Raw genomic sequence first — 27,539 nt, 5'->3', positions numbered from 1 at the left:
GGAGATTGGGTGTTAGTTCACTATGATGGTAAACTTTACCCAGGAGAAATACTACAATTATTACCTGGGGAAGTGGAGATAAATGCCATGACATATACTGGCATACCAGGACGTTTTAAATGGCCAAGAGACATGGATATACATCGTTATCCTATTGAAGACATAGAGAGAAAACTTGCAAAGCCTGAACCCTGTGACAGCAGAGCAATATATTTTTCTTTTCCAAATGAGTCATTTTAAAAGTTCAAGTTTGTCATTCTATAAGTTTACCCATTATAAAATCAGTATCTTATAATATATTACACTAAATAAGAATTGTGTTCTGCTTCGACATTAACAGATAGCAAAAAGAATTTATTGCTGTAAATCAATATTAATAGGAATAAGTAATTGTGAAATCTGTGTTAAAAAAACTTAAATGTTCACATGTAATATTTTCTTTTAATAAATATAGTTATTGATATGAAATGTTCTATCATTAATAGATGTCTACTGTGCTTCATAAATTGTTAAATCATTACCCTGGCAGATAGTCATTCCCCTGTTTCAAAATATCATTCCCCTGGCAGCTGATTTTTTAAAAATTTAAATAAAATATTAAATTTTAGGAATTATGAATGTCAAATGATAGCTCTTATATAAAATAAGTTTTTAAAGCTATCTATGAAGAAAAAAGTCAATTAGTTCACAGTTTGTAAATTTTTAATTTGCAACTTCCAAATTACCCTGTATGTAGAGAATGACCCAGATGTGAGGACCTAAATCTACAGGTATAAAATGCTTGAAGGAAGTATAAAACCTTTTGTTTATCAATTTATATGATGAGGGAGGCCTTACATGACTTCCACAAATTTGAGCTAGTTGAACCAATTTGATGAAAAACATTTATTAGAAACAAACACTTCTAAAAGAGTTTATGGACAACACTGAATGTCCTGTAAGTATTTTAGAGAATATTTAGGCCTTTTAAGTATTTGCTATATTTCTGCATATTAAACAACAGTGGTTTGTGCATTACCATTTTCAACTACCCAATGTTTATCATGTAATTAAAGCTTGTAAATTTATAAATTTTCAAAACCTATAACAATTATAGATATTTCAAGATGCAATTATGCAAAGATTTTATTTTTGATGCAAACATAGTAATTAGGAAAAGTATAACCACATAGCATTGAAAAGTTATTAATATACTATATAAAATTAGAAGTTAAAAGTTCATGCTTTAACATTTTTGTTATTTTAAACAATTGAAGGGCCATGGGGAGAATGATCATAGTCCACCATGTTCAAATTTCCCTCATTACATTTTTGAGCTTGAAATCTGGAATCATTTCCAAGTTAGCCTCATTCTTCCCTGTTAAAACACACTCACTATGATGATTCTTGCCAGAATAATATCTCTCTTGAACACTGTCTGTAATAATCTACGTGTTCCCATAGGTTAACCAGAGTTTTTTTTAGAAAAAAATGTTCTTTGATCATTTTTCCCCGTAGCCCTTTAATTTATTAACAATGTAAATATCTATAAAGTTATATTGTGTACCTCTAAGAGACTATCTCCAACAAGTCCTTGCAAAAGTTTATGTCCTCTTCTTTCAACAACTCTACATGCATTTTCTGCAGCATACATGGAAGTGAAGTCAAACATGGCAACATCTGCCTGCCCATAGTGGTTGACAGCAAAATCGAGGCTCGGAAGCTGATAATTAGTGGCAAAATCAGCAGCATCTCTAGCATATTCCATGAGAGCTTCTCTGTCAACATTTTCAGGAGCAAGCAGTCTTGCTGTATCATTATAATCCTGAAACAGAAATACACTTAAGAAAAATTTCAATTGGAAAAAAAAAATTGTTTTAGGGGGATGGAGAGTTCTTTAACACAGTAACTTCTTCTGTGCATAACTCATTCAGAAAATAATCAGAGAATGCATTATCCAAGAACAAAAAGATGGTTGCATTATTATTACATCCCTACTATTTTATGAATACACCTAGAAGCTATCAAATGGCGTGGAGCACTTGTGCCGGACAAGAATAGCAAGAAGCAATTACACATGGTGGAAAATTATAACAAAAGAATTCCTAGTTGGAGCAAAAAACATCATCTTTGCTCATTCAGCACGCACTCATATATCCCTATGTCTGAAATAATTTCATTTGTAGCAATGCATTTGATACCATAAACTTTTTGAACTAAAGAAATAGGGACATGCACGTAAAAAATTCAAATCTGACTATGTTGGAGTTTCTCTTCACTAAAAAATGATTTAAAAAGAAAACCAACTTATTCTAAGCAAATGTATTTTAATTTATTAAAGTTGCCAATGAATTCAGAATTATATATAAACACGTAACAAATGAAGCACAAGATGAATAATTGAATCAAATATCACAATTTTAAAATGATTGCTTCAGAAAAATCTCCTATCATGAAACAGGTGCCATCATCTATATAAATGAAACAGAGTAAATATATGTGTGTATATATACATGTATGCAGTGTTTGAAATAGGGCGCGGGATTGTGCAAAATGTGCACAAAATCGGTAAATCTGGTGCAATCCAAAGGTCCGTGCGGGATTCCCCCCCCCCCCCTAAATTTTTAAACTCGATAATGAACCCCATACCGGGAAAGCAGAAGATAAAAAAATTTCAAAATCCATTTTAATTTTTCAAAGATGGAAAAAATTTAATAAAGCGTCTGTCAATTCAAAGCAATTTAAGTTACATCAAGGAATTCCAATTCACTGGCATCAACGAATTCCGATCTGCCGACATCAACCGATTCCGATCCACCCACACCAACTGATTCCGATCCGCTGGTCGAAATGCGATCCGAAAGCTGCTGGAAACGAAAGTTCGTTTTCGAAAGGTATAGGCAATTTTTTACTTTAACTTTTTGATTGTCAGAAAAAAAAAATCTTTGTGCAGTAGAAATATTATTCTAAACAATGGGGACTGAACCCCAATTAGATCCAGAAAATGGTCTATTAAAAAAAGTAATTGAGTGTATGTGTATGTTACTTAATTGTAAAATATTTTATTAAAAATGAAATAAATAAAATTGCAAAATTACTGAATACTTATTTGAAAATGTGTGTGTGTGTGGGGTTGATATTATACTAAAAAAATTATAATTTAAAAATGAATAAATAGAAAAATGAAATAAAAATGAATTATAAAAAAATTCTAAACAAATTTTCAGAACTTATAAAACTTCTCCCCCAAATTCAAAAAATCTCCCCTGGAATCTGAAGTAAAGGGGGACATTCCCCCCTAGAAATTGAACCCTATTTCAAACCCTGTGTATGTATGTTCCCTAAAGAAATCCAGTTTATGTTGGATCTTGACCAAATTTGGCAGGTAGATACTTGAGCACCTGAGTAGGAACGTAGGGGTTTTTTCAAACGTCAAAAAAATACCGAACCATTTCAAAATTTAATTTTAGGACCGAAAATGGCATTTTTCTAATATGAAGGCAAAAAAATGCTCACAAAAATTAGAATAAAATATCCATAGAACCCCCTGATTTTTCTGCATCAGTTAAAACTTGTTTCAATGCTCCAAGGTAATTAGAACGTGAATTATAACTGTTTTTATCTAATTTCATGCTAAAATGTACATAAGCCTTCAATTATAAATTCATTGTTGATCATAGGTCGTTGTTGAACAATGCTTTTATTAAAATTTGTAAAGTGAAGAAAATCATAGAGAAGAAAGATCTGTTGCCAGTTTTGTTCTCGAATATAAATAAATAAAATTTTGGCTTTTTTTTAAAGGCCTTTCCCGTAATTTGGGGGGGGGGGGGGGGGAGGGAATTTTGCTCAAGCTTGATTGTTCAACATGCTTCACTTAACAGAACTTTTGTTTTTGAGATAGACCGTGCAAAGCTGGGCGACGCAGCTAGTATTACAATATACATTAAGTCATTTGACAAATCAGACTGCTCTAATGACGTATGGCATCATGACCGCATGATGATCCATATGTTGGAGAAAGTTTAGCAGAAATTAATACCAATATTCCTTAAAGATCGTTGTTATTTTATAACTACTTAAAAGCTTCTCTTATATAGGCTAATTAGCTAATCCTTCTAAACCAATAAAGATTGCAATGAATGTGTATATATGCATAGCTACTATACATATTCACAAAAGAAAATACTAATAGAAATTTATTAAAATGAACCTGGAAAAAAGTACTGAATTGTTTTCAAAAAGAGTATGCATTTTAGAAAACAAATTTCCTAGGAAAAAAAAAATAATAATAAAAAAAAATAAATAAAAAAATAAAATAATTAAATAAATAAAACTTTTGTGAAAAATTTTATTTGACAAAAATTAAAAAAAAAGAAAATGTAATAATAATAATAATTTTACTACAGCCAAATTCATTCTTGCTATTGCAGTTCATTTGCTTGTTGCATAGAATTAACAGCTACATTTGTCTAGACCAGCAAACTTGATTTTAAAGAATATTTCCCTATTTTTTTTATGCTACAATCAATTTATTGTGGTACAACAATTTTTTCTGATCAGTTTGTCTAAGGATATTACTGTAAGATTAGTACATATTTATAGCAGCATTGCAGATTTTTTTTCCTTTAAAAATTGGTATTAAGTTTTTTTTCTCTCTAAAAATAACACTTATTTCATATAGCGAAAGTTCATTTTGAAAAATCCAATACGTATTTGTCATATTCTGCAGTACAGATAGAAGAAAAGTTGGAATATAGTGCATTTTGCGGTCTCAATCAATGTGTTGGCAGAGGAACAATATCAAGGGTTGAAACTTAGCTCAGGATGAAATCAGACCATATAAATAATGCAGATGAAAAAGGAAAGAAGTTAATTATGAAACTTCTTTGACCAGCTACTTTCGGTAGCCATCGATAAGAACAAAAGCTTGACAACATGAGCGCTGGTATATCTCAATTTAGACAACTCAAACATTATTGTTCATTGTTTGTGGTCTCGAAAAGTTCAAAAAAATATGTAAAAACGCTGAATGTGTCCCCTATTAACTGTCTGACAGCAAAGCCAAATCCTTTGGAATTTTCTGCAGTAAATTATTGCAATGAATATGCACTAACCCACTTTTTTAAAAAAAATTAATGTGTAAATATTTATATGATTTATTGAAACTCAATATTTAAAACTATTTTATGTCGATACTTTAAGTAAAAATCTGAAATAATTAGTAAATTCTAAAAAGAAAGGAACATACCCTAATTATAACACCTCTTTCAAGTAAGCTCTGTTTTTTGGCTGTCATTACAAAATAATGAGTGTCATCTTTATAATAAACAATGTTTTCAAAGGTCTATTGCTGTTTGTTCTCGCATATCCTGCAAAAAAGAATTAAAGTAAGACATAAAAATTAAATACTAGTTACTTGCATGTCTGTATAAGCTGTATAAGGGCAACTGACAAAGCAGCAAAGGTAAACAAGTTTACATCTTCTTAAGCTTTTTTTTTATCTTGTTTTTCCTCACTGGATACAAATGATAGCATAAAACAGTTTTACAAAAAACAATTTATTTTCATCATAATGCTAAGCAGCATGCTTAAAATAAATAAATAAAAATAATAAAAAGAATCCAAATGAGATCAGATACTTCAAAAATTAATGATTGTAAAGGAAGTAATTTATTGCTTGCAAAAACATTCAAAGCAGAAAAGACCAGTTCTTCTTTAAAAAATATTTAGGGAGAAATGAACATAACTCAATCATACTTTCATATTACAATACTGCAACTAATTAACAAAATTAAAAAGTTTAAAAACATATATGATTGAAAAAAAAAAAAAAAACTTTAAAATCAGCTGATGTTGCTCAGCTAGATCTAATGCGTTCTCAACACCGTTGTACCATTTCCACCTTTTGTGTAAAGACAACAAGAGAAATACATGGTCTTTTAGAGACGTTTAATGCGATCAATATTTACAGCTATATTACAAATTACAGATTATTTAATGTTACAAAGATATTTTGAACTATGAGAGCCATACTCCGTGACTCCCAGCTCTTTGCTCTCCGAGTGTCTCCCTTTTGACCTCTTTATTATCTCTTATATATGGGGAATCGTTTGGCGGGGAATGCAACCCTGTTTACAACAGTCAGACGATGTTGACAAAATGGGTAAAGACATTTTCCATCTGCTGTCTGAGGTTTCAACTGCGTTGACAGGGTGGTTGAAAAATGTTCCCTATAGTGTCACAGACATCATATCACACCAAACGGAGAAAGTTTATGTGCACAACAAATGTCCAGCTCTGGATAAAATTCAGTTATTTTGAAGATCTCATTTCGAATATTTCTCAGAAAAAGGGAGCAAAAGCCGTATTTACGCGTGGTATTATACTTATCCAGCTCCCATTCTGGTGACAGATATGAAACACCAGCGCAACATGTTTTTCTCACGATGAGTGTGGTCTGAGAAAGAATTTCTAGATCGACCCCACATACTGAATCGAAATAGCAAACAACTGGAGGAATCGCATTGGTATGCCGTTTCCTGTATGACAATCAACAAAGCTCAGAGGCAAACTTTTGAGAAAATTTGTGTCATGCTGCCCAAACCTGTGTTCAGCAATGGTCAACTATGTTGCGTTATCGCCCACAAGGTCATTTAAATCTGTTTCAGAGGTAGTGCCAAACTCACACATTTTCAATTGTGTCTATTAAGAAGTTTTAGAAAGTGATTAATACAGATTTTGTAATTACTGTATCAAAGAGTTGACAAGAGTCATTGGGGCTAGATTAAAAACTTTAGTGACCAGTGAGCGAGTGCAGTGATCTTTATGAAACTGCATCAGCTGTTCTGGGTTGGCGAGCGTTAGCAAGTAAGGGGCAGAGTCCCCTAGTTATATGATAAAATCTAAAGTTATGACTCTATTGAATATACATAAAAAAAAAATAAATACATTGTATTTGCATTTGAAGTAATGCACTAACTGATGGAACATGACTTAACTCACTGTATTAGTAATTAGAATGTTAATTAAAAGAAACTGAGAGATGATATACTAAAGCTGATATACCTGAAAAAATTTTTGGTTAAAAATAAATGCAACACCACTGATTTCTGGCACTCTGGCTTCTTCAATTGTATGCCTATTGATGAAATTAGCAGTCACTGCAATGGCTAGCTTCCCTCGAAATTCCTTCCGATTAAAGCCTGAAATTAAATATCTAAGTATTAATTTGAAATGGAAGTATGAATTTTAAAATACAAAAAATACTTGTAAAACACAAAAACACTAAAATATTGCCACTAAAAGGAAATCTATTCAAAGCAGTTCAAGACAAATTTGACATTAAGAACTTAATTTGAGTTGAAATGCAATAGCTAACAGAAAGAAAAAAAATATTTATTGCTTTGTAATTTTTAAAACCACAAAATAAATAAATAAATAAATAAATTTAAAAGAATAATAAAAAAAAAGAAATAAAGGAAAAAAAATGAAATTAGCTGAATAAATTTTAAAATTTGTTAACGTATCAATAAGATTTGCTAATTTCATTATCCCCCCTTCCCCCAACTTAAACAACCAAAATATCTTGAAAGTTACTTGAATGAGTAGAATCAAGCTATAATACTAATTTTAAGAGACTTAAAAGATTTTTACTCATTTGATTCTACCATATAATAAATTGTCATCATAAACTATCAATTTCAAACAGAAAAAAATGGTCAAAAACTGTTTAATAACTAATACTTGTAATGTTAAAATAAACAAGAAAAATAAAATTAATTCGATAATCAAATTAGTTCAAATAATCAAAGAAAATTGAAAAATGAAAATAATGCTGTGAAATATCGATTGATCCTAAAAAGAATAAGGATATCTCAAAATTATAGTAATATTATAAGTAATTTACATACTATTTATAAGTAATTTACATTAATGGTTGTATCATCACAGTAAGAAAAACAAATGTTATATGAGGTGTTTAATCATCTTATTAAACAAAAAGCAATCCAGTACCTTTCATTACCGGAGTTAAATGTGTGCACTGCATGTTACTCTTATCACATCTAAATGGTACTTAAATTCATCCCATGCCTACAAACGGGGCACTCATTGAACTTGGGTAATGAAAGGGATTGAACACCTAATATTATTGAAAACCTCACATGGCCTTTGTTTCTCTTACTGGAGCAGTACAGCCAGCCACCAATGTAAATTACTTACAATTACACTACGCCCCCTTTTATACCGATGTTGTAAAAAATTCTAGAACCTAGGAAGAATTATGGATCAAAGCGCATACTCATACCACAATTTGTTGTTTTTTTTTTGAATTTTTAAAATGTGTCAAGTACTTTTCAGACACTCTGTACATTTATCAGTGAAAATAATTTACAGTATTAGTCAATAGTAGTAAATATAAATGCTGATGTTTTTTATTCTTCGACAAAACTACATTCTAAATGTATGTGACCAGCAGTACACCCAGGACCATGCAAGTGCTAAGAATTTAAAGGAACAATGTTGAATAAAAAAAATCCACGCCCCTTCCCCCTTCTGATGTAAAATGGTCATTTTTCTTCAACTAACACCAATATACACCTTTTCAAAAAACCTCTTAAAGTCTCTTCAAAATTGAAAACTATTCGCCAAAACACATAAAAAGATTAACAGTATCTTTAAAACTCAAAATAATCCTTCAACTGTATAGTTTATCACTTAAAGCATCAAGCAACCACGCTACTGTAACCCTGCCTTTTACCGAGTGAAGAGTTTCTTTCTGCAATTTAAAATGTTTCGCCAAATAAACAATCCATATAAATAAAACAGAGAATATATATATGTGTATGTCTGTTTCCTATACAAAGCCAGTTTTCGTTGGATCTCGACCAAACTTGGCAGGGAGTTACTTGGGCACCCAAGAAGGAACGTAGAGGGGTTTTCGAATTGTCGGAATTTTAATTTTAGGACCTGAAAATGGCATTAAATGGCTCTTTCTACCCGAAATCATTATCCGAACAGTTCGAATTTGGCGCAATTCGGAAGGTCGCGATGAAACTATTTTCAAATCGGGTAAATTATCATTTTAAATTAGCTTTCAGAAGGTTGCCACATTTTGTTTTCAGCTGACTTAAAAAAATTCTGTTTTTGTTTTGAGGTAAAAATTACCCCTTTTGATTATTATTTGGCGATTTATCTTGTTTCTTTTTTTAGGATTTTAGGTGTTGCGTTTAATTTGTTCGGGATTTTTTGATTTGCCGTTTTTTCTTTAAAAAAGATTATTTTGATGAGAAATTTACAGTATTTTTTTCCCTCTAATTGAAGCCTGATTGTTGAACATGCGTCACTTGACATAATTTTTGTTTTTGAGGTAGACCGTGCAACGCAGCTAGTACCATAATAAAATTTTTTATAAAGAACAATCACAATTGTATAACGCGACAAGTCAAATTATTTACTTAGATAAGCAACTACTAACTATCTTTAACTATACGAACAAAAACTAACCTTGAAGAAATAAGGAGAACAAAGCCCAAGAGAAAAAGCCTACAAAATCAAATTATGCACCTGAATATCGGGTGGGGGGGGGGGGACACATTTAAAAATCAGTTTGCTGACCACAACGGTGTAGCCGACCACACCTCTGAGCCGCGCGGCATGGTTCCTTGCAGCTATTGACACTGTCTGCCAGCGCCCTCTCCATGAGTTAACTTATTTCACTATCTATTAGGAATTCATAGAACTAAGTTTACCACGCCATCTATTAGGAATTCATAGAACTAAGCAATTAATTGAACATTTAATTTGCAATTCAGTCAATCTTATTTTAAAAAAATAGCGTATAACCCTTACAATAAATGGACTATTCAATACATTTATTTTGAACCAGTAGTTTCTGAGATTAGCTCATTCAAACAAACTCTTTAGCTTTACATTTTTGGTATAGATAGAGAACAGGATATTCTTATCACAATGTGCAAATAAAAATCATATACCTAATAGAGTATTTCTTTTGCCATCAGCACCAATGAGGACGTCAAATTCATACAAGGAAACAGGATGGTCAGGTGGTGAAACTCTTGCATGCCAGCCAACTCCTTAAAGGAATTTTTTTTTTTTTAATCTTAAATTTATAAAATGAAAAAACAAATCATCAAAACCAGAACTAGATGTTAGGAAAAACTAAGTATCTTCACATTTACAATATCAGTAGATTACATCAACACTTAGAAGGGAAATTACACATACATATATCCTCATAAAAGGCCCTACCATCTTCTACAGACAATAGATTAGTAAACTAATAAAATTTCAATAAACTGCTTATTAAAATTTTAAAACCATAATTCTATAAAAAATACTTAATTTTCTTTTTGTGTCAAGATGTTAAAGCACCTAATTTAAGAAGTATGAATTTTTAAAAAATTGAATCAATTTTTAATCAGCAGTAATAAAAAATGTGTTAAGTTTTTAATAATTGAGCATGTATAAACTTACATTTCAAAAATGACAGGATTAAAAGTATGTATTGATAAACTGTCGCAAATCAAATGCATTACAAGAACATCCAGAATGTTTTTATTTCAGTCAATGCATCAGTTTGAAAAAGTTCTAACGGAAAATAAACAGCCTGGATAAATTACAAGCATTATTCATTAAGCGTTAAATTCAGAAATTAATAGAACTGAAATAACAAAAATCAATAAATAGCTCATCTTCACATTTGAATCAGTACACAATAATGGGCAAATGTTGCAAATTATCAAGATGGAAATATTTTAAATAAAAAAGGGAGGTATACCAAAATAAGTTTTAAGTATATAAAACAACTTTATCCCTGAGTTCATTATGACTGCACGATTAAGGAATAAAACTATAACAAAGCATCTCATTTTATTAAAGAATAATTTACTTTTCCTAATTAGGTTCTGAGTAGTTAATTTCTTTTTAAAATGATCACATAATTAAAAATTAAATAGTTTATCTGAATTTATCCCTCAACTGTGAGATATAGCTCATTCATAGATCATCTATTACTTTTTATTTTATCTTGTTCTGTGTCACTCCATTTTTAAACTTTTAAAAAGATGGAAATCCATCAAAAGACTGAAAACTTTCATCCCTTGAATCAAATACATGGAAGTAGCATACACAAAATCTACACTTACTTTCATTTGTTTGATCTTCAAGAGGTTCTATTAGACTTTCAAAGCCAACATTTTCATGAACTTCCACTCCCAAAAGGAGAGCTACTTTTAAAAGAATTATTTGCAACTGACGTATACCTATAAAATACCATTAAATATATATATTAGTCGTGAAATACATTGTGTAAAGTACAAAGTACTTTTGAAACATATTCAACAATACAAGCAACATGTTAGTTTTTAATTCTCATAATTCAGAATATCAAGATCATACCAAAGACATAAAATCAATTGCCAGAAAATTATATTTATTGCCAGAATAGAAATTTTAATTTAATTTATTTTTTATACAAAATTTGCTGGTTATTAAAGATTTCATATACATTGATGAAACTAAAATTAACTGAACTGGGACACATCAAAACTGTTTCTGATAATGTTACAGTATAAAAAGAAAAGATGATGATGAAAAGGAAAATAATGATACAACTTATACTTTAACTAACACATCTTACAGAACTGCTTTAAAAGCTATAGAAATATTAATATGCCATTTATAGAAAAAAAATGTAACATCAAATCCAATAATAAGTTAATGAAGTCGAGAAATTCACTGTACAAAATCTCCCTAAGCAAAAGTAAATGGGCAATTCCATGGAAAGTAGGACATGATCGGTGATTTTTTTTCTTTGTACTACATGAATGTGTCATACATCATTTTTTAGTAAAAAGTCCAAAGAAAAATGAACTAGAAACATTTTAAATATTTGGATGCTATATTTTTTATAAAATGGTAAACAAATATCATTTCTTCGTATCGAAAATAAAGACATTTCAAAGCAAATTTCAAAATTAAAATTTGTAACACAATTTAATTTGTTTTGTTAGGATTTTATTTTTTACAGTATAATTAGGTATTTCTCTATTGGTTACCATTAAAAAATTATTTATTTAAAATGTATATTTAAAGTATATATATATATATATATATATATATATTAAAGTTTCTGTTTGAAATGTAACAAGAGTAACCAAAAAATATGAAAGTAATAAATATTTCTCCAAAATCAAAACTACTGATATAAATATGCTGCTTACTTGCATGCTAACAATAGCCCATAAAAAAATTGATTTTGTACAAAATATTACTACTTATTTAAAATTTAAATTTGTAACAAGAGTAACCGTTATTTTTTTGTAACAAGAGTAACCACAAGCATTTAAATTATGGATTATATTTGTTACTTTTTTCTAACTTTTATTAACTACAACCACAGCATGGTGCTAAAAAGTCTCAATAAAACATCTTAACTCCTATTCTATATGCTAACAACTCAACTAAGTATTATATCTAAATTGGCTGTTGAAGAATCACTTGTTATACCCAAGCAACTATTCATAAATGCAACTGATGAAAACAAGGGAAATTTAGAGCCTGATGTCCCGACAGAGAGCCTTAAGGAAACAGTTGAAAAGTTTTATGAGCAAGATGACATAAGCAGAATTGCTTCTAGAAAGAAAGATGTCATAGTGATTCATAATAATGGTGAAAAATTGACAAAACAAAAGCGACATCTATTTACTTCATTAAAACAAGCTCATGCTATCTTCTTAAAAAATAATCCGTCAATTTCAATAGGAAAGAGTAAATTTTGACCCAAACATGTTTTACTCAACAGTAAATTGCCACATAACGTTTGTATGTGTAAGCATCATGAAAATTTTATTAATTCCATAAACTCCTTAAGTTCATAGAGCAACTCCCTCAATATATACATTTGATTTTCCAAACAAACTGCTCTGTGACATTGCAGCAGAAGATTGCTGGCTCAAAAAATGTACAGGTAATCAGTGCAATTTTGGAAAAGCTTTCCTCGAGAAGTTTTGTTTATTATATGACAAGGATGCTGTTTCTTGATATACATGGAAGACTGATGGAAAAGAAAGAATAGACAAAGTTCTTCAAGAGGGAACTACAAAAGATTTGCAAGATTATGTATACTTGCAACTTCCAAACTTCATGGAACATTGCTACATAAAAAGAAACCAAGCTCAAAACTACAATGCTGCAAGAGAGAGGGCTTTGTCTGAAGAATTCGACAGGAAACAGGCACTCATACAAATTGATTTTTCCGAAAACTACAAATGTATGTTTCAAGACAAAATTCAAGCTGCGCATTGGGACCAGTCACAAATTAGCCTTTTTACATCAGCTCTTTGTTATGATGGCAATATACATCCACTAGTCTTAGCGTCAGATGACTTGACACATAGTAAAGAAACTGATTGCCTATGAGGACTTTACCTTGGAAAAACTTCCAAGCCATATTGAAGTTGTAGATGTGTGGTCTGATGGGCCTGCATTTCAATTCAAAAACCAGTATGTGATGTTTTCTTTAAAACATTTGCAAGAAAAACATAATGTTATTATTGCATGGAACTTTTGCACCACATCACATGCCAAGGGCCCAGTGAATGGAATAGGAGCTGCTGCAAAACAAGGCGTTTGGCTAAACACTAAAAATCGACGTTATATAGTAAGTAATGTGTCGGATTTTATCAAAGCAAACAAGTCTGTCAACAAAAATTTACATAATAAACCTGGACCCCAAACAAATTGTTGAAAGGAATAACCTTTTAGACTTAAAATCAATTTTTGCTCATAGTTTTCCAATAAAGGAGATTAAAAAAAATGCACTATTTTTCAGTAGTGAATGGAAAACCTGAGGGCCGAATAGTGACTCCTCATTATGATCTAAAGGCAAAAGAAGATGATGATTACAAGATCGGAGAATGGGTATTGGCTGAATATGAAAACAAATTTTTCCCAGGTGAAATAACCAGCCAAGTCAAGGACTCGTACTCTGTACATGTGATGATTTCAGCAGGAACAACTGGGAAATGGCCTACAGACCCCGATCAAATTCTGTACAAAAGGGAGAAAATTGTAAAAAAAACTTATCCCCCTGTTGTTAATTCAAGAAATCATGCTTGTTTTCAAGAAATTAAATAAATATGCCAGTAAAGGCATATTATTTGCACTTATATGCTTTAAAACTGCTAATCAAATTTTATAATGGTGTGGGTAACAAGAGTAACCAATAATTTGTAACAAGAGTAACCGAGAATTTTTCTACGATTAAATTTTAAATAAAAATTTAAATGTTTGAAATGACTGTCATTTAATACATAATCCTTCCTCTCTTGAAAAAGCATAAAATTTCATAATTTTGTTACATAGTTTAGATAAAAGAAATATTTTTGTACGACATTACAAACTTCATGTCCTTTTCAGGTAACAAGAGTAATCATACTTCAGATGAATCATTCAAAAAAATTAAAACATTTAATCATGTTTTTCTTGTATAGAAAGGAAAAGCAGGCCCTTTTCTTTATTATTTAGCAAAAAAGTTGATGATTTTACGTAAAGGATCTTAAAAATGAATGAAAAACTAAAAAAATACCGTTATAAATGTAACAAGAGTAACCGTGGAATTGCCCAAATAAGTATTCAAGATATTAAGAATTAAAAAAAAAGATAGAAGCCGAAACAGCAATAACAATTTCAAAAGAACAAAACTAATAAAAATAGCTTCCAACACTGATTCTGCTTAGAGCACAAAAAAAATCTTAATTTTTACTTTTCAACCACTGGTGACTTTGGAGAAGAAATAACTACTGTCGTTAATATAAAAACAACAAAGTACATAAGGTTTTGCATGAAATAAAATTATGCATTATAGTATTTCTTGAATTTGAAGTGAAACTAAACTGCAAACGTACAGCTTTTTGTTTAACATGTATTTTACCATTTATTTTTTAAATATTATCAGGAGGACAGGATAATATTTTTAAATGCATTTGACTCTCCCTGTTAGTAAAAAAAAGGAAAAGAAAAAAAGAGAGCATGGCTTTCAGTTGTGTCTGATGTTTAATAGGTCCCTTTCGTTTAGAAACTTTAAACTTTTGGCTAAAGAGGCTGCATTCCTGCATCCACCTTCTCGCCCGGTTCCATTTAGAAACGCTAAGCGATTTCTCGCAAGCAAAATCCAACATGCTACAGTCTCTGCCCTGAGGAACAAAGCTGATGGAAAGCCCTGGGTTTGCCTTCTGGATGATGAACAGCGTACGCGCCTTTCTCTCCTTCCCAGAGCCCTGGGAGTTGCCTCTTTCCGAGCCATTACTGGACATGACTATCTACAGGCCCATTTACATAAAATCAAACTGGCAGATTCACCACTCTGTGTGCTCTGTGAGGGGACTTCTCCAATGACAGGGGAGCATCTTTATAGTTGCTCCTCTCTTCATGATATTCATAATTGTGATGACTTCCAGGCCCTAACACCCATTGAAGCAGGGTTGGCTTTCTGCCGGCAGAAACTAGTTTTTGCCGTGCCAGTGGCAGAAACTGGTTATAACCGGTAAAAACCAGCAGAAACTGGCAAAAACTTAAAAATGTCTTTAATAACTCAAGTAATTAGTAAATGATATTTGTTTAAGTAAACTAAAAAATTAAAACATCATTTCATCGTTTAAAAAAATAAAATCCCATGCTAGTGCCCTTGATTTAGTTCAGAAAGGGAACTTTCCAATTACAGAGGCTCGTAGTATTTGGATTAATTTAACAAAGGATAAAAAATCATACAGGGGTGCTTAGGAAAGAGGAGTGACATACATAATTAAACAGGCATTACTGATTGTAATTTGCTCACTTATATGCTTCCTCTAAATTGTTTGTGATTGAAATTATCATGTCATGTGCTTCAAGAAGAAAGTGACAGAATTTTACTTGCCTAAATTTTGTACCTAATGTCACAGCTTTGCAAAACAAATTGGCCCCATTTCTCAAAACTTATTTTTCCAATCAACTTTTTATCACAACCCCAGTTACTACATGGTGGACCAGTTATACAATGGATGAAAGTTTCACGAACATTGCTTGCTCCTTGATGCATTGTCTGTGAGCTCTTCTGTTTTAAGAATATTCTAAAATTTCTCATTTGTGCGTAGTAAATTGAGAACCTGTTTAGATTTTTGAAACCACCTTTTCTAAGAGGCAGTTGCAGGATCCAAACAATGTAACATTTGATTTTGAATTGTGATAATTTTGCAATAAAATTACAGTACTTTGGTTAACAATTAATTATTTTTTCCATGCATTTTCAGTTGTATACCAAGAATTAATTTTTTATTTTGTGAGTTTTTGCCAGTTTCTGCCGCAAATTGGCAGAAAGTGGTTTTTGCCATGCCGGTTTTAACCACCTCGGCAGAAACTTGCCAACCCTGCTTTGAAGCCACTTCATTGTTATACTGGACAGCAAGATGCCTTATGTTTGAAAGAATGATGGTGGAGGTAATTAAAAAAAAAAAAAAAAAAAAAAACTTCAAAATCATACAGTTGCAGAAGAAACCAATTTTTGAAAAATAACAAAGCATTATAGAAGAGATAAAGTAAAAGGAGAAGAACAATTTCCATACTTACTAATATGGTCGATTGAACCAGCACAAAATTTACCAAAAAACTTTTTAGCCCCCAGACTACGCAAATCATGTATAACAAAGGGCCACAAATGAAGAACATTGTTCCTTGAAAACCTATCTCTTTTTTCAACCAGAACAACTTTAGCTCCTAAGAGTTGAGCTTCTATAGCTGCCCTTAAGCCACATGGTCCAGCACCAATAATAAGAACCTATAAACAAAGTTAAAGAATAGCTTAGAACCATTGTCTATGTTTTATTTCATTTATTTATCATTCATAATGCAATTAACTGTTTATACAGTCCAACTCACTAACAACCCTGATTTAATGAGGAAATCAAACAGATTTGGTCGGTACAATGTGAAGTCTATGGGAACATATCTTACTTTTAAAGCATGCAAAATTTTTGCATTTAATAAAATTTCTGCTGATATCCACCTCAGAAAAGATTACCTTACTTTGGAAAAATTCTATAAACATTTTGAATTTAGCCAAAAGTTATAAATAAGACATATATCCTGAGAACAACAGACATCGACATACTCAATGTCTTCCAAAGTACAGAAAAACCTCAAACTATTTTGAAGCCACCGACGCAAATGACAATGTTTTCCAGGCAACACCTTCCTTGAAAACAACAAAAACGAGACAATAAGAGAGTTTGAAGCAAATAATTAACTACTTTGGTGCTGTACAGAAACATAAAAATAACTACGATTTTTTTCTACTAACGGTTTATAACGAGCAAATATTGTGGTCCCTTCGCTCTTGTCATAAGGGAGAAAAACATCAACAATCATAATCTTTAATTGTATTTTATTATTATGGTTCTCTATTTTTTTTAAAAAAATTTAAAAATGAATTTTCAAAACAAGATCTGTACTTCAGTAAGTTACCGCCCTATAGCCTTGAATATACCTGCCTTGCCTTCAAAATTCGAGTTGAACCGAACCATTGTTTCGGTCACTCGTCTGGTTTGCGCTAATTCTATATTGCTACCAGTTTGTTTGGCACTCTTGGCTTCCTTAAGAGGTTTTCCATCTCCAGCTCAGTCACTTTCCTATGCCGGGCTGATGAGTGCTAATAAGCACAAAACTGCAGTCCTCGGCTGGAAATGACTGAGCTGGCGGTGTATTTCACGTAAGATCTGTACTTATTTCAAGAGTTCAACTAAAATAACACTATTGGATTGTATTTTACATGATCAATATTTTAGCTTACTACTATGTTCCATTATAGCTCTAGAAAAGATACTAGAGGTTATTAAGAGAAATAGCTATATTATTAAATAAAAAATTCTTTCTGTAACGCAGAGAGATAATTCTGAAAGTCACATCCTGATAATAAAAAAATAAATTATGTTCTTAGAGCAACAAACTTTATCGCCTAACAGAACCTTTAGAATAGAACTTTGTGGATTTTTCTGGGAACACCATCAGATCTAACACGCAAACTATGAATATCCTCATATATATAATAAATAGCCAACGATCGAGTTACGCTCCTGACGTCATCAACAATGAAACTCGCGCCACGACATGATAGTTTGATAATATGTTTCAGTAATAACTGGACCTGCAGGGAAAGGCTTTATTGTAACAAGGCTGAACTGGATCCGGTAACTGAACTATTTTACTGAAAAGACTGTGTCATTTCAGAGGAATGAAGAAACGAAAAAGTGGTCAACAATGAATGCTATCTACTAGAGTTTAGGGTTCATCCACTGGAGTTAGGGTTAAAATTTCAACTATCAAAATATCCCCAAACAGGCAATTGCTTCGTCGAAATGTAGAAGCAATTTTCACTCGTCATATCTTGACAGGCAATTTTCTAGTTTTAAAATAATATTTAAAGTAGATCGATAGATGCTTCATGTTAAAGGTAATTTTAATAAAAACTTGTATTTCTAATTCTATGAAACATATAACAATACTGTAAAACTAACTTGTGCTCTAAGTGGCCCTTAGCTTTTGAAGATTGAAACTTACGACTAGCACTATTTGCAGTCATTTTCTATTTATTTATCTACTTTTTAGTTCCTAACCACTAGTGTTTTACAATCTTTTCAAATTTTATTTGACTAGTAGAGTTCCTGGACTTCACACAATACAGTAAAAGTAACAAACAAAGGAATGGAAAAAAATACCCATTTCATTTTGATTTCTATATGGTATAGCATGAGTTTTTCAGAACAACATTTAAAAAAAAAAATAAATAAATAAAAATAAATCAATTATCCATTTCTATTTCAGTGATATCTACTTAGCATAGAACTCCATATTTTCCAAAAACTATTATATAATACCACTTTAGGAAACTTTTCAACCAAGTGTAGGTACTGTAAGTAAGTTTTTCAGTGTTTCCTTACACATTGAAGTACTTACATTCATAAAAAGTTTCATCAAGATCAGTTAATAAATAGCAACCATATAATTTATTTTCTGTTGAGAACAAATTGCAATCAAACTTAATTTAAAAATAACAAAATAAATCCTAAACAATTTGAGATGCATCAAAATATTTTGTACTAATCTAGTGTTGTTTAACTAACAAAAGGAAAGAAAATGCCAAGTTTCATCAAACTATTAGACCTGGGTGCCACAGTGTTGTGGAACCGACATAGAATGACTGAAACATTAGTAAGTAATCTAAGCATTTATATTTATCATCAAAGATAAAAAGCCATTTTCTTCCCCATGGAAATCTTTTACTTGCATTTTATCTCTACCAAATGAATTAACAAAATATGACCAACTCTGACCATCAATGAGATGGAAATGCAAATCTCCGGTTCAGAGGCAGAAATGGACAAATCTAATCATTTACAGGGACGTTTGTTACAGATGTTAACTTTTGCTTTTTAATTATTTAGACGCAGTTTTGTAAAAATGATCATTTATTCATGACAATATTTTTTAAAATCTAAACTATATTCAATACATATTCTCACTACAAAAATAACTGATTTATTTTTTTTTCTAACATAATTTTTTAACTTACCATTTTGCTTTTACATTTCTTGGCCAAATAAAACATTAACTGGCAATCAACAACGCTTTGACGCACAAAATTAGCAGATTATAATAAAACATTTTATTTTCCTTTTGTTGTCCCCATAGAAACTCTTTTTGTTTCTTCTCATTTTCAACTTAGAGGATGCAATAAATAAATAAGGCCACAGAGCAGGGCTAGAAAAATCTTTAAAATTTTACATGCCCTGCAGGGCATGTTTGTCTAAAACATGCATGCCCAGTTTTCCTTATTGTATATCAATAAAAGGATTTGAATTTGTCGTACAGCATTTATCAGATGAATTATTTTTATATAAATCATTAAAAAAAATAGTTTGCATAAATAGTACATAATAAGTCATCGTTAAATTTAACAAAATTTAAATTATATAGCGGGAAGGATCGCTTCCACGCAAACTGGAAGCAGTAGGGCTTGAAATAAATTTTGAGCTCCAAGTAAGGATACGGTAATTTTTCAATAAAATATGAAATAATAAAGTTTTAAGAAAAAATATTTGATCAAAAAATTACATGCTCGGCCAGGCATGTAAGTTTAAAAGATTCATGCCTGATCGGAAGTTTTACATGCCCTGGGCACGTCGGGCAATATAATTTTCGAGCCCTGCCACAGTGAAAGAAAAAACACATGTATCAAAGTCCCATTGCTATTTTCCCCCTTCTCCTCTGGCTAGATTCAATCAGATGGAATAGTCCTGGCTGCTTGCCAGATTCCATGTCCTCTATGGGCAGACTGTACATTAGTTAAACAATCAACTCACCCTGGTGTTGGGACAAGCTTTTCCTCTGTTATAGCACTTATGACTTGCCCTCTTATCTAGTTTGGCCCACAGAGAAGCTGCCCTCCATGAAGGTAGTTTGGCCTTTAGGCGTGGGTAAAAGTTCGTAAAGTTCGTGGGCTTGAGACGCAGAACCTCGCAAATCTGGCGGTAGGTAGCCAACACAGATTTGAAGGTCCCAGCAGAGACAAACTGATCGAACAGTTCCGATGCCAGAGCAGATTCTGGACTGCGAGCGGTGCCCCCTGGCACGACTCTACCACGGTTTTCCATGGCGGGTCTGAGAGCTCCCAGGGCAGTTGCATAGTTTCAAGAAGGAAGCATGCTTAGTTGTCCCTAGGAAGAAAAAGAAAAATAATATAATATACGCACATTTATGTTCTACCATGCACTGAACACTAAAATATTAATAATAATACTTAATATTTTATTAACCATTAATAATAATAAAAACAAAGAGGTTCTGTCAAAGGTACAGCACTTGGTTTGGGGATGAGATTGGTGGTACCTACAAGTAATATGGCTACCCTTGAATTTAGAGATTGAAATTGCTGAATCCCGCCACCTACAAATTTTTTTGTTAGCAATAGCGATAAATAAATTAAAATTGCCAAAAATAAAAAATGCGGCAAGTGATGTACCTTTCAAAACAAACAAATTTAACAAAAAAGTACCAATAAATAAATAAATAAAATAAACAAATAAAAACAATCAAATTCAACTAAAAACACATTCCTTGCAATTTTAACTGGTTTTTTTTCTCATACACATACAACTGACTGTTTTTACAGTCCTTTTTATTACCTTTTCATGGAGGCCTATCTAGACTGGTTAGAGCGTCACCTAATGGCTCAATATAGCCAAGGGTGTTGTCTAGGAAAGAAGGACGTTCCTTTTTACTTATTAAACAGGGGTGCCCACCAGCCTACCTAGAAGGAATCATGGTGCAGAATGCGCCATTCAAATGTTTTGGAGAGGGGTGTTTTTCTTTTTTTGGGAGGTTGGGGTCTGATTCTTAGGAGTGTCTTTTTTGAATTTAGGGGGGAAGGAGGGGCCTTGCTCTTAGGGGGGTCACCCCTGTATTATAGCAAAAATACATTAACAATTTTAGTGATAAGATGGGTGTTTTCATGTCAGGGAATAAGGATTGTTAAAGTCCAAAATTTAGTTTCCACAACCTTGAGCTAAATGTTAAGATCTTTCTCATAGATGTTTATGTGTCACCTAATGGTATTTTGTATGCATGTAGTTGAAATATGCATACATATAGCAAACTATATTTTTTTAGCCACTTCTTCATGAACACTTGTGGGAAAATTGAACCCAATATGGTGAAAAATCAAAGTCCAGATTAAAGTCTTTTCCCTTGATATGGAAGAATTTTTAAAATGCAAAACATCTGGCAATAAAATGCAATTTAAATTGCATTTTCTAAATTGAAAATATATGACTTTTAGAAATATAGTTTCCAATTCATGTAAACGTTTCCTTTTCATGTCTTCTCTCTACACAATATTTTAAAATCTTTTGCCAGTTTTAAAATCATTTTTTTCTTATCACACTGACAAATTTGAAGTTACAATGTTTTTTATGTAGAAAATCAGGTAATTACATTTGATTACATAATTTTGACAGTTATAATGCTTAAAATGCAAAACATCTATATCTCTTATCATATGGTCCCCACATGAACCACTGCAATGCAAAAGGGCCTGAACTGAACAGGGGCCCAGAATGAAAAATATGTTGAAATCTAATATTTGGTAAACTTACTGAAAAAAAAATCAAGTGGTTCCTATGGTACAACCTAGCATAAAGGGGGGGGGGGGGGCGAGAGAAGAGACCGTGCTTAATCCCATTGTGAGTCATTTCAAACTTAAAACTTTTTTTTAATCAATTTGTTTTGCTGGAAAAACATGAGCTCCCTGCCCACCTGCGCTTCGTGGTACAAAAAGTTAAGAACTTCTGTGTTAAAGTAACTCGTTTTTCTGTTCGTTAGGCATAAATATGAAAAAAAGTTTTAAAAAAAATACAATGTTAGGGGAAGGGAATTGGGAGGTGTAATATTCAGCCTAAGGTTATGCATTTCTCTCACAAGTATAGTGATCAGAAAATCCAAAAATACGTTCCACAAATTTGTTATTAAAGGAAGACTTGTTTTGCACAAAAACCAGAAAAGAGAATTGATATAATCTGCAAAATCAAGGCCATACTTTCTCAAATAGAGCTGTGAAATAAAGTAATTGATGAAATAAACAAAGAACGAAAATAATATTGCAATGCAAAATTTTTTGAAAAAACATTACGACAAAAATCGTTTTCGTTCTTTCTTCATATTATCTTCCTAAAACTGGAGATGGCATAATAGAGTCAAATATTGAGATACGTAATCTAGTCAGTGGAGGTAATGTGCGTTCTTTATCTCTAGGCCGCAACCAAACACAACCAGAGATAAAATGTTGTTTACCAAGCAAACGTTCGTTTACGAAATGTCAGGAAAAACAACTTACAGTGAGTCACGTTTTCCGTTTGAAAACTATCAACAGTTTTACGAAATAGTGCACAATGCATGCGTCATGTGAGTTGAGTTCCTATAATTAATTTATTACTGTTTATCAGTTCTTAGTCAGGGTCTGTCAAAAGTCAAAGCACTTTCGTCAGGACCTTTTTGCTTGTGACATTTTCTTTCTCTCTTCCTTTCTCGAAAAATTTTAGTCAGCAATTGTACGAAAATTGCTGTTCTTTTCTTTGGGGGAAACTAGTTAATCAATGAGCATAAAATATTAAAAGAGAGAGAGAGAGTATGCGAAATAACTCGCAGAGTAATTGAAAATTATTATCGGGGGAGGAGGCAATTAACCCTCCTAAATGACGCACCAGACTAAGGGGCAGCGTCTTATGTAAGAAATTTAGCTTCACAGAAATTTCATTATCGATAGCTATTTACCATTTTCGTTCAATTCGATCATTTGTTTTCTAATCTTTACCAGTCTCGTGAGAGTTATGAAGTAGTAATGAAAACAGTTTAAAACGTGAGATAATTTCTCACTCCCATAACAAAAATAAATCCTTGCCGACTCCATTCGGCCACTTACGCAATTTTAAGCCGTACAATTTTTTTTTTTTTTTTAATTTTTGCAAAGAACAATGGCATAGCTAAGAGAGATAGAGGGTCGAGCTCTCCATATAAATGTTTCGCTGCTACGCCACGGGCTATGTTTAAGTTTAAGCTTACAATAATAATAATGAACGACAATTCATAATAAGCAGGGTCCTCGGACGCCATGTCGCCCGGGCGACTAAAAACATGACAAGTTTTTTTAATTAAAAAAATAAAAAAAATTATAGCACAATATAAATAAAGTTCAGAAATAATATGTCCCGATTAAAGAATTTATTTGGCTACTAAAATTTTACGATTAAGTATCTTTAGTTATATAAAATCTTACTTCATGAAGTAAGAAAAAATTATATATCTGATCTTTCAGGCTTCTATTTCATTGTTTCAAAGAATAATAGAAAAGACAACACTATCTTTAATTGAAATGAAATGTTTGCAAGAAGTTTGAGTGATATTAATGGTAGGGATAGGGATACATATCTAACTGCAACAGTATCAGAGTTGGAAAAAGTGTCATTTCATTTTTTAAAATTCTAATCTTTTATTAAGGAAAACGAGCTGATGTGTGCATCACATGACTTCCTTTTTACTCCAATTTAATGTAATTTCCTCATCATTGGCAATTTTAATGTGGTTCAATTGTTTACTCTCTAAATATCACCAACAGTGGCTAAAATAAAACAGATTTTTTTTAAAAAAAATCGCCAAATCTGTTGCTAAGTTGGCGACAAAACTTAGCGACCAAGAGACTGGCGATATATCGCCAAGTGTCCGACAAATTATAACACCACTTGAGTTTACATCGAAATTAACAATATTTCCCCCCAAAAAGGGGCAAAAGAGCCCCTTAAAAACTTCCGAATGCAACCAAAATTGAAGGTGCACAACTAGACCCCACTAGGAGTCTAAGTACCAAATTCCAACTCTCTAGGACATTCCGTTCTTGAGTTATGCGACATACATACACACATACATACGTACTACGGACCTGACGAGAAAATTCGTGTAATTAACTCGGGGATCGTCAAAATGGATATTTCGGGTGTCTGTAGGTTCCTAGGGCACATATCCACGTACGGTCGGGTTGAAACAAAAACTCAACATTTATTCGGGAGTGAGCAAAATGGAAATTAAGGCCGATTTTTGAGTGAAATTTTTTTCGCGAATTACAATACTTTCTTTTTTGTAAAAGGAAGTAAAATTGAATTTAAAAAATTAAATGAAATTACGCGGAAGTATCTCTTAATATTCCCGCAAAAAGAGACCACTCATCCACTACTGCGTTTCAATTAAAGAAAATAATGCACACGCGCCAGCTTGCCCTTTTACTATGAACTCTGGAGGCAAGCATGTGTGGAAACCGTTACAAAGAGAGAGGCTAATAAACTGATTCAGAGAAACAGCACGTGATAACCAACCGTCAGCGCAGTGAAGTGCCACTCGAACGCCACTTAACGTTCGACTCTCAAAGAACGGAGAATACTTAGACGCACGATACACTTACTATCAATTTCAACGGACCGAAATTCGAAACTAAAGGAAAGATTCGAAATTTGTGACAACAAATTTACGCAACGATTCAAATAAATTTATACTATTTACATCAAATACGGGAATCTCCTAATCAGATAGGTAAAAATAGGCATGCCAGACGTCCCGGTTTTCAAACAGAAGGACGTCAACAGACGTCCCGGAAAAAGACAAATTTGATTACAAATGACCAAAAAAGTCTAAAAGCAGTTAACTGAATGATTATTTAGGATAATTACTATATCATTTGTATCATTGACTTGTAAAATTAATACCGGATTAGCTTGTGAGGATTTTTACAACAAGATTAAAACCAAAAAAGACTTTCAAAAAGCCCTATGAAATGAAAAGTATATGTAATAATATTGTTCAACATTTTATTCCTTATTCAAAGTGTTTTTTTCTGACTGAAATAAATTGTAAATATTTACACATCGGAAGTGAAATGTTCAAATTTTATCTGCTTATGTCATTTTTTATCAGCTCGGTTTTAGGGTCATAATTAGTAACCATTTATTCACAGCACTGAGAATAAACTGCCCTACAAAACGCTCCAAAAATCAGCCAGGAGCGTGTACAGATTTGCGTGCTAGCGACGCTGGGGGAGGAGGGAGGGGGGTGGCATTTTGGTGTCCCGGTTGAACATTTCAGAAATCTTGCAAGCCCTAGGTAAAAACAATCAACGACCGTTAAAAAGAAAAGTATTGCAATGCATAAGTCTTAACTGTATGATGTAGTGTTGTTGATAGAAATGGGGGGGGGGGGATAGCGCCGCCCTCAAATTATATTGGTTTTTGTAGTAAAATTAATGCGAAGGTAATAAGAATAGATTTCGAAACACCTTTTCTTCTGGCGAATCCCCCCAAACCACAGGGGTGTTTGAGGTCCGAAATTTCCGAAAGTGTTGTCGTTTCCGAAAATTTTGGGCTTGCAACACATCCTAAAACTGAAAAATTATTTAAATAAAAAACTTTTGAAATTATTTTTATTAATTGATTTTATTATTTATATTTGACGACCCCCCCCCCCTCCCCCGTATATGAGATAGAACAACGTTGTGACGCACAAAATGAAAAAACGCATATAGCACGTGCGAACAAAATTTACTAGCAAGGCTCCCTGTATTTCAAATTTGCCTTTTCTTCCGTTAAACTCGGAAAATAGCTTCAAAAAATAAAAGGCAATTTTTTTTACGTGCAAAATAATTTTGAAACTCTATTCAAAATTTATAAAAAATGATCAAAATTAAAAAAAAAAAAAAAAACTATTATATATATATTTAAGAGACAGTAAATAAATAAATGGGTCATTTTACGGTATTTTTGACATTTATGTAGAGTTCGTAACGCGAACTTTTTTTGCCATAACTTTTTGATTTACTGTTTGATTTGCTAATTATTTTAATTTGAGTTGATGTGTTGGTAGGAAAAGATCAAAATAAAATAATATGCTAATCAAACAGTAATTTAAAAAGTTATGGCACAAAAAGGTCACGTTACGGACACTACATAAATGTCAAAAATACCTTGAAATGACCCAAATCTGAGTATGTGCTATATGTGACAAAAAAAAAAAAAAAAATGAAAAAACATTTATTTCCATGGTCGTTACGAATAATTAATCATTTTAGAAAAACTAATCGAAAAATTAAAGAAGTGGGCTGCCTCAGACAGTCGAGCCGCAAAAAGTTAAAACTTCTTGAGTAAAAAAAAAAAAAAGAAAAAAAATTTGAATTTTGACATTTTGAATTCAAATTATGTTTTTCGCAATCACGATTGTGTGTATGTAGGCGTGTGTGTTTGTTTGTGTGTGTGTGAGGGGGGGGTATGTGTGATTGTGTGTAGGGGGTATGTGTATCTGTGTGTAGGCATATGTGTTTGTGTCTGTGTGCAAGCATGAATGTGTGTGGGTGTGTATGTATGCGCGTGTGTGTTGAATATGGATGCATCCTGGAGACGGTTTTCGCTATAGCATAGCTGCCAACCTCAAGATACAAAAAATAGGAGCACTTAAGGGAAAAAATAGGAGCACTGAGGGCTAAAATAGGAGCATGAAATCGTGGCCTGCGCTAAACCTTCCTTCTGTACCATAAGTTTCCATAAATTCTAAGAACTTATAAAATGCTTTTCTACATTTTCATGTTAGATTTTCAACAAAACTACAACCAAGTTTAAAACAAAATTATTTTACATTAAAAAAGCAACATTACATAGATATATATTGAAAAGTTAAAAAAAAAAACATGATTACTGTTTGATTTAATAAAACTGCAATCCTTTCTAAAAAATATGCTTTTATACATATCCTACATGCATAAGAACATATTGAAGATTAAAAAAAAACAATTATTTCTTATACTTGGAAGTAAAGCAATTTCATAGTAAAGGTCAAGACTCTGAAATTTTGAAAGTGGCCAGTGGCACTCGACTCCAAAAACTTAGTGGCCACCAATGTCATTAAGTTTTGAAATACAAACT

General features: G+C 32.1%; 1 protein-coding gene across 1 annotated transcript in view; it reads right to left on the bottom strand.

The window, feature by feature from the left end:
• Window positions 1–27,539, bottom strand: part of LOC129229339 (protein-methionine sulfoxide oxidase mical3a-like) — a 123,362-nt gene that overhangs the window by 52,885 nt on the left and 42,938 nt on the right. Inside the window, 8 exon segments of the mRNA XM_054863631.1 lie at window positions 1,547–1,804; window positions 5,228–5,317; window positions 5,319–5,348; window positions 7,045–7,181; window positions 9,972–10,073; window positions 11,145–11,261; window positions 16,606–16,813; window positions 20,394–20,747. Of these exon segments, the coding sequence (XP_054719606.1) occupies window positions 1,547–1,804; window positions 5,228–5,317; window positions 5,319–5,348; window positions 7,045–7,181; window positions 9,972–10,073; window positions 11,145–11,261; window positions 16,606–16,813; window positions 20,394–20,684 (1,233 nt within the window). The 5' untranslated portion in view covers window positions 20,685–20,747.

This window comes from Uloborus diversus, chromosome 9 (genome assembly GCF_026930045.1).
Source record: "Uloborus diversus isolate 005 chromosome 9, Udiv.v.3.1, whole genome shotgun sequence".
Classification (NCBI taxonomy): Eukaryota; Metazoa; Arthropoda; class Arachnida; order Araneae; family Uloboridae; genus Uloborus; species Uloborus diversus.
Note: the sequence above shows the minus strand (reverse complement) of the source record. Positions and strands in the feature narration are given on the sequence as shown.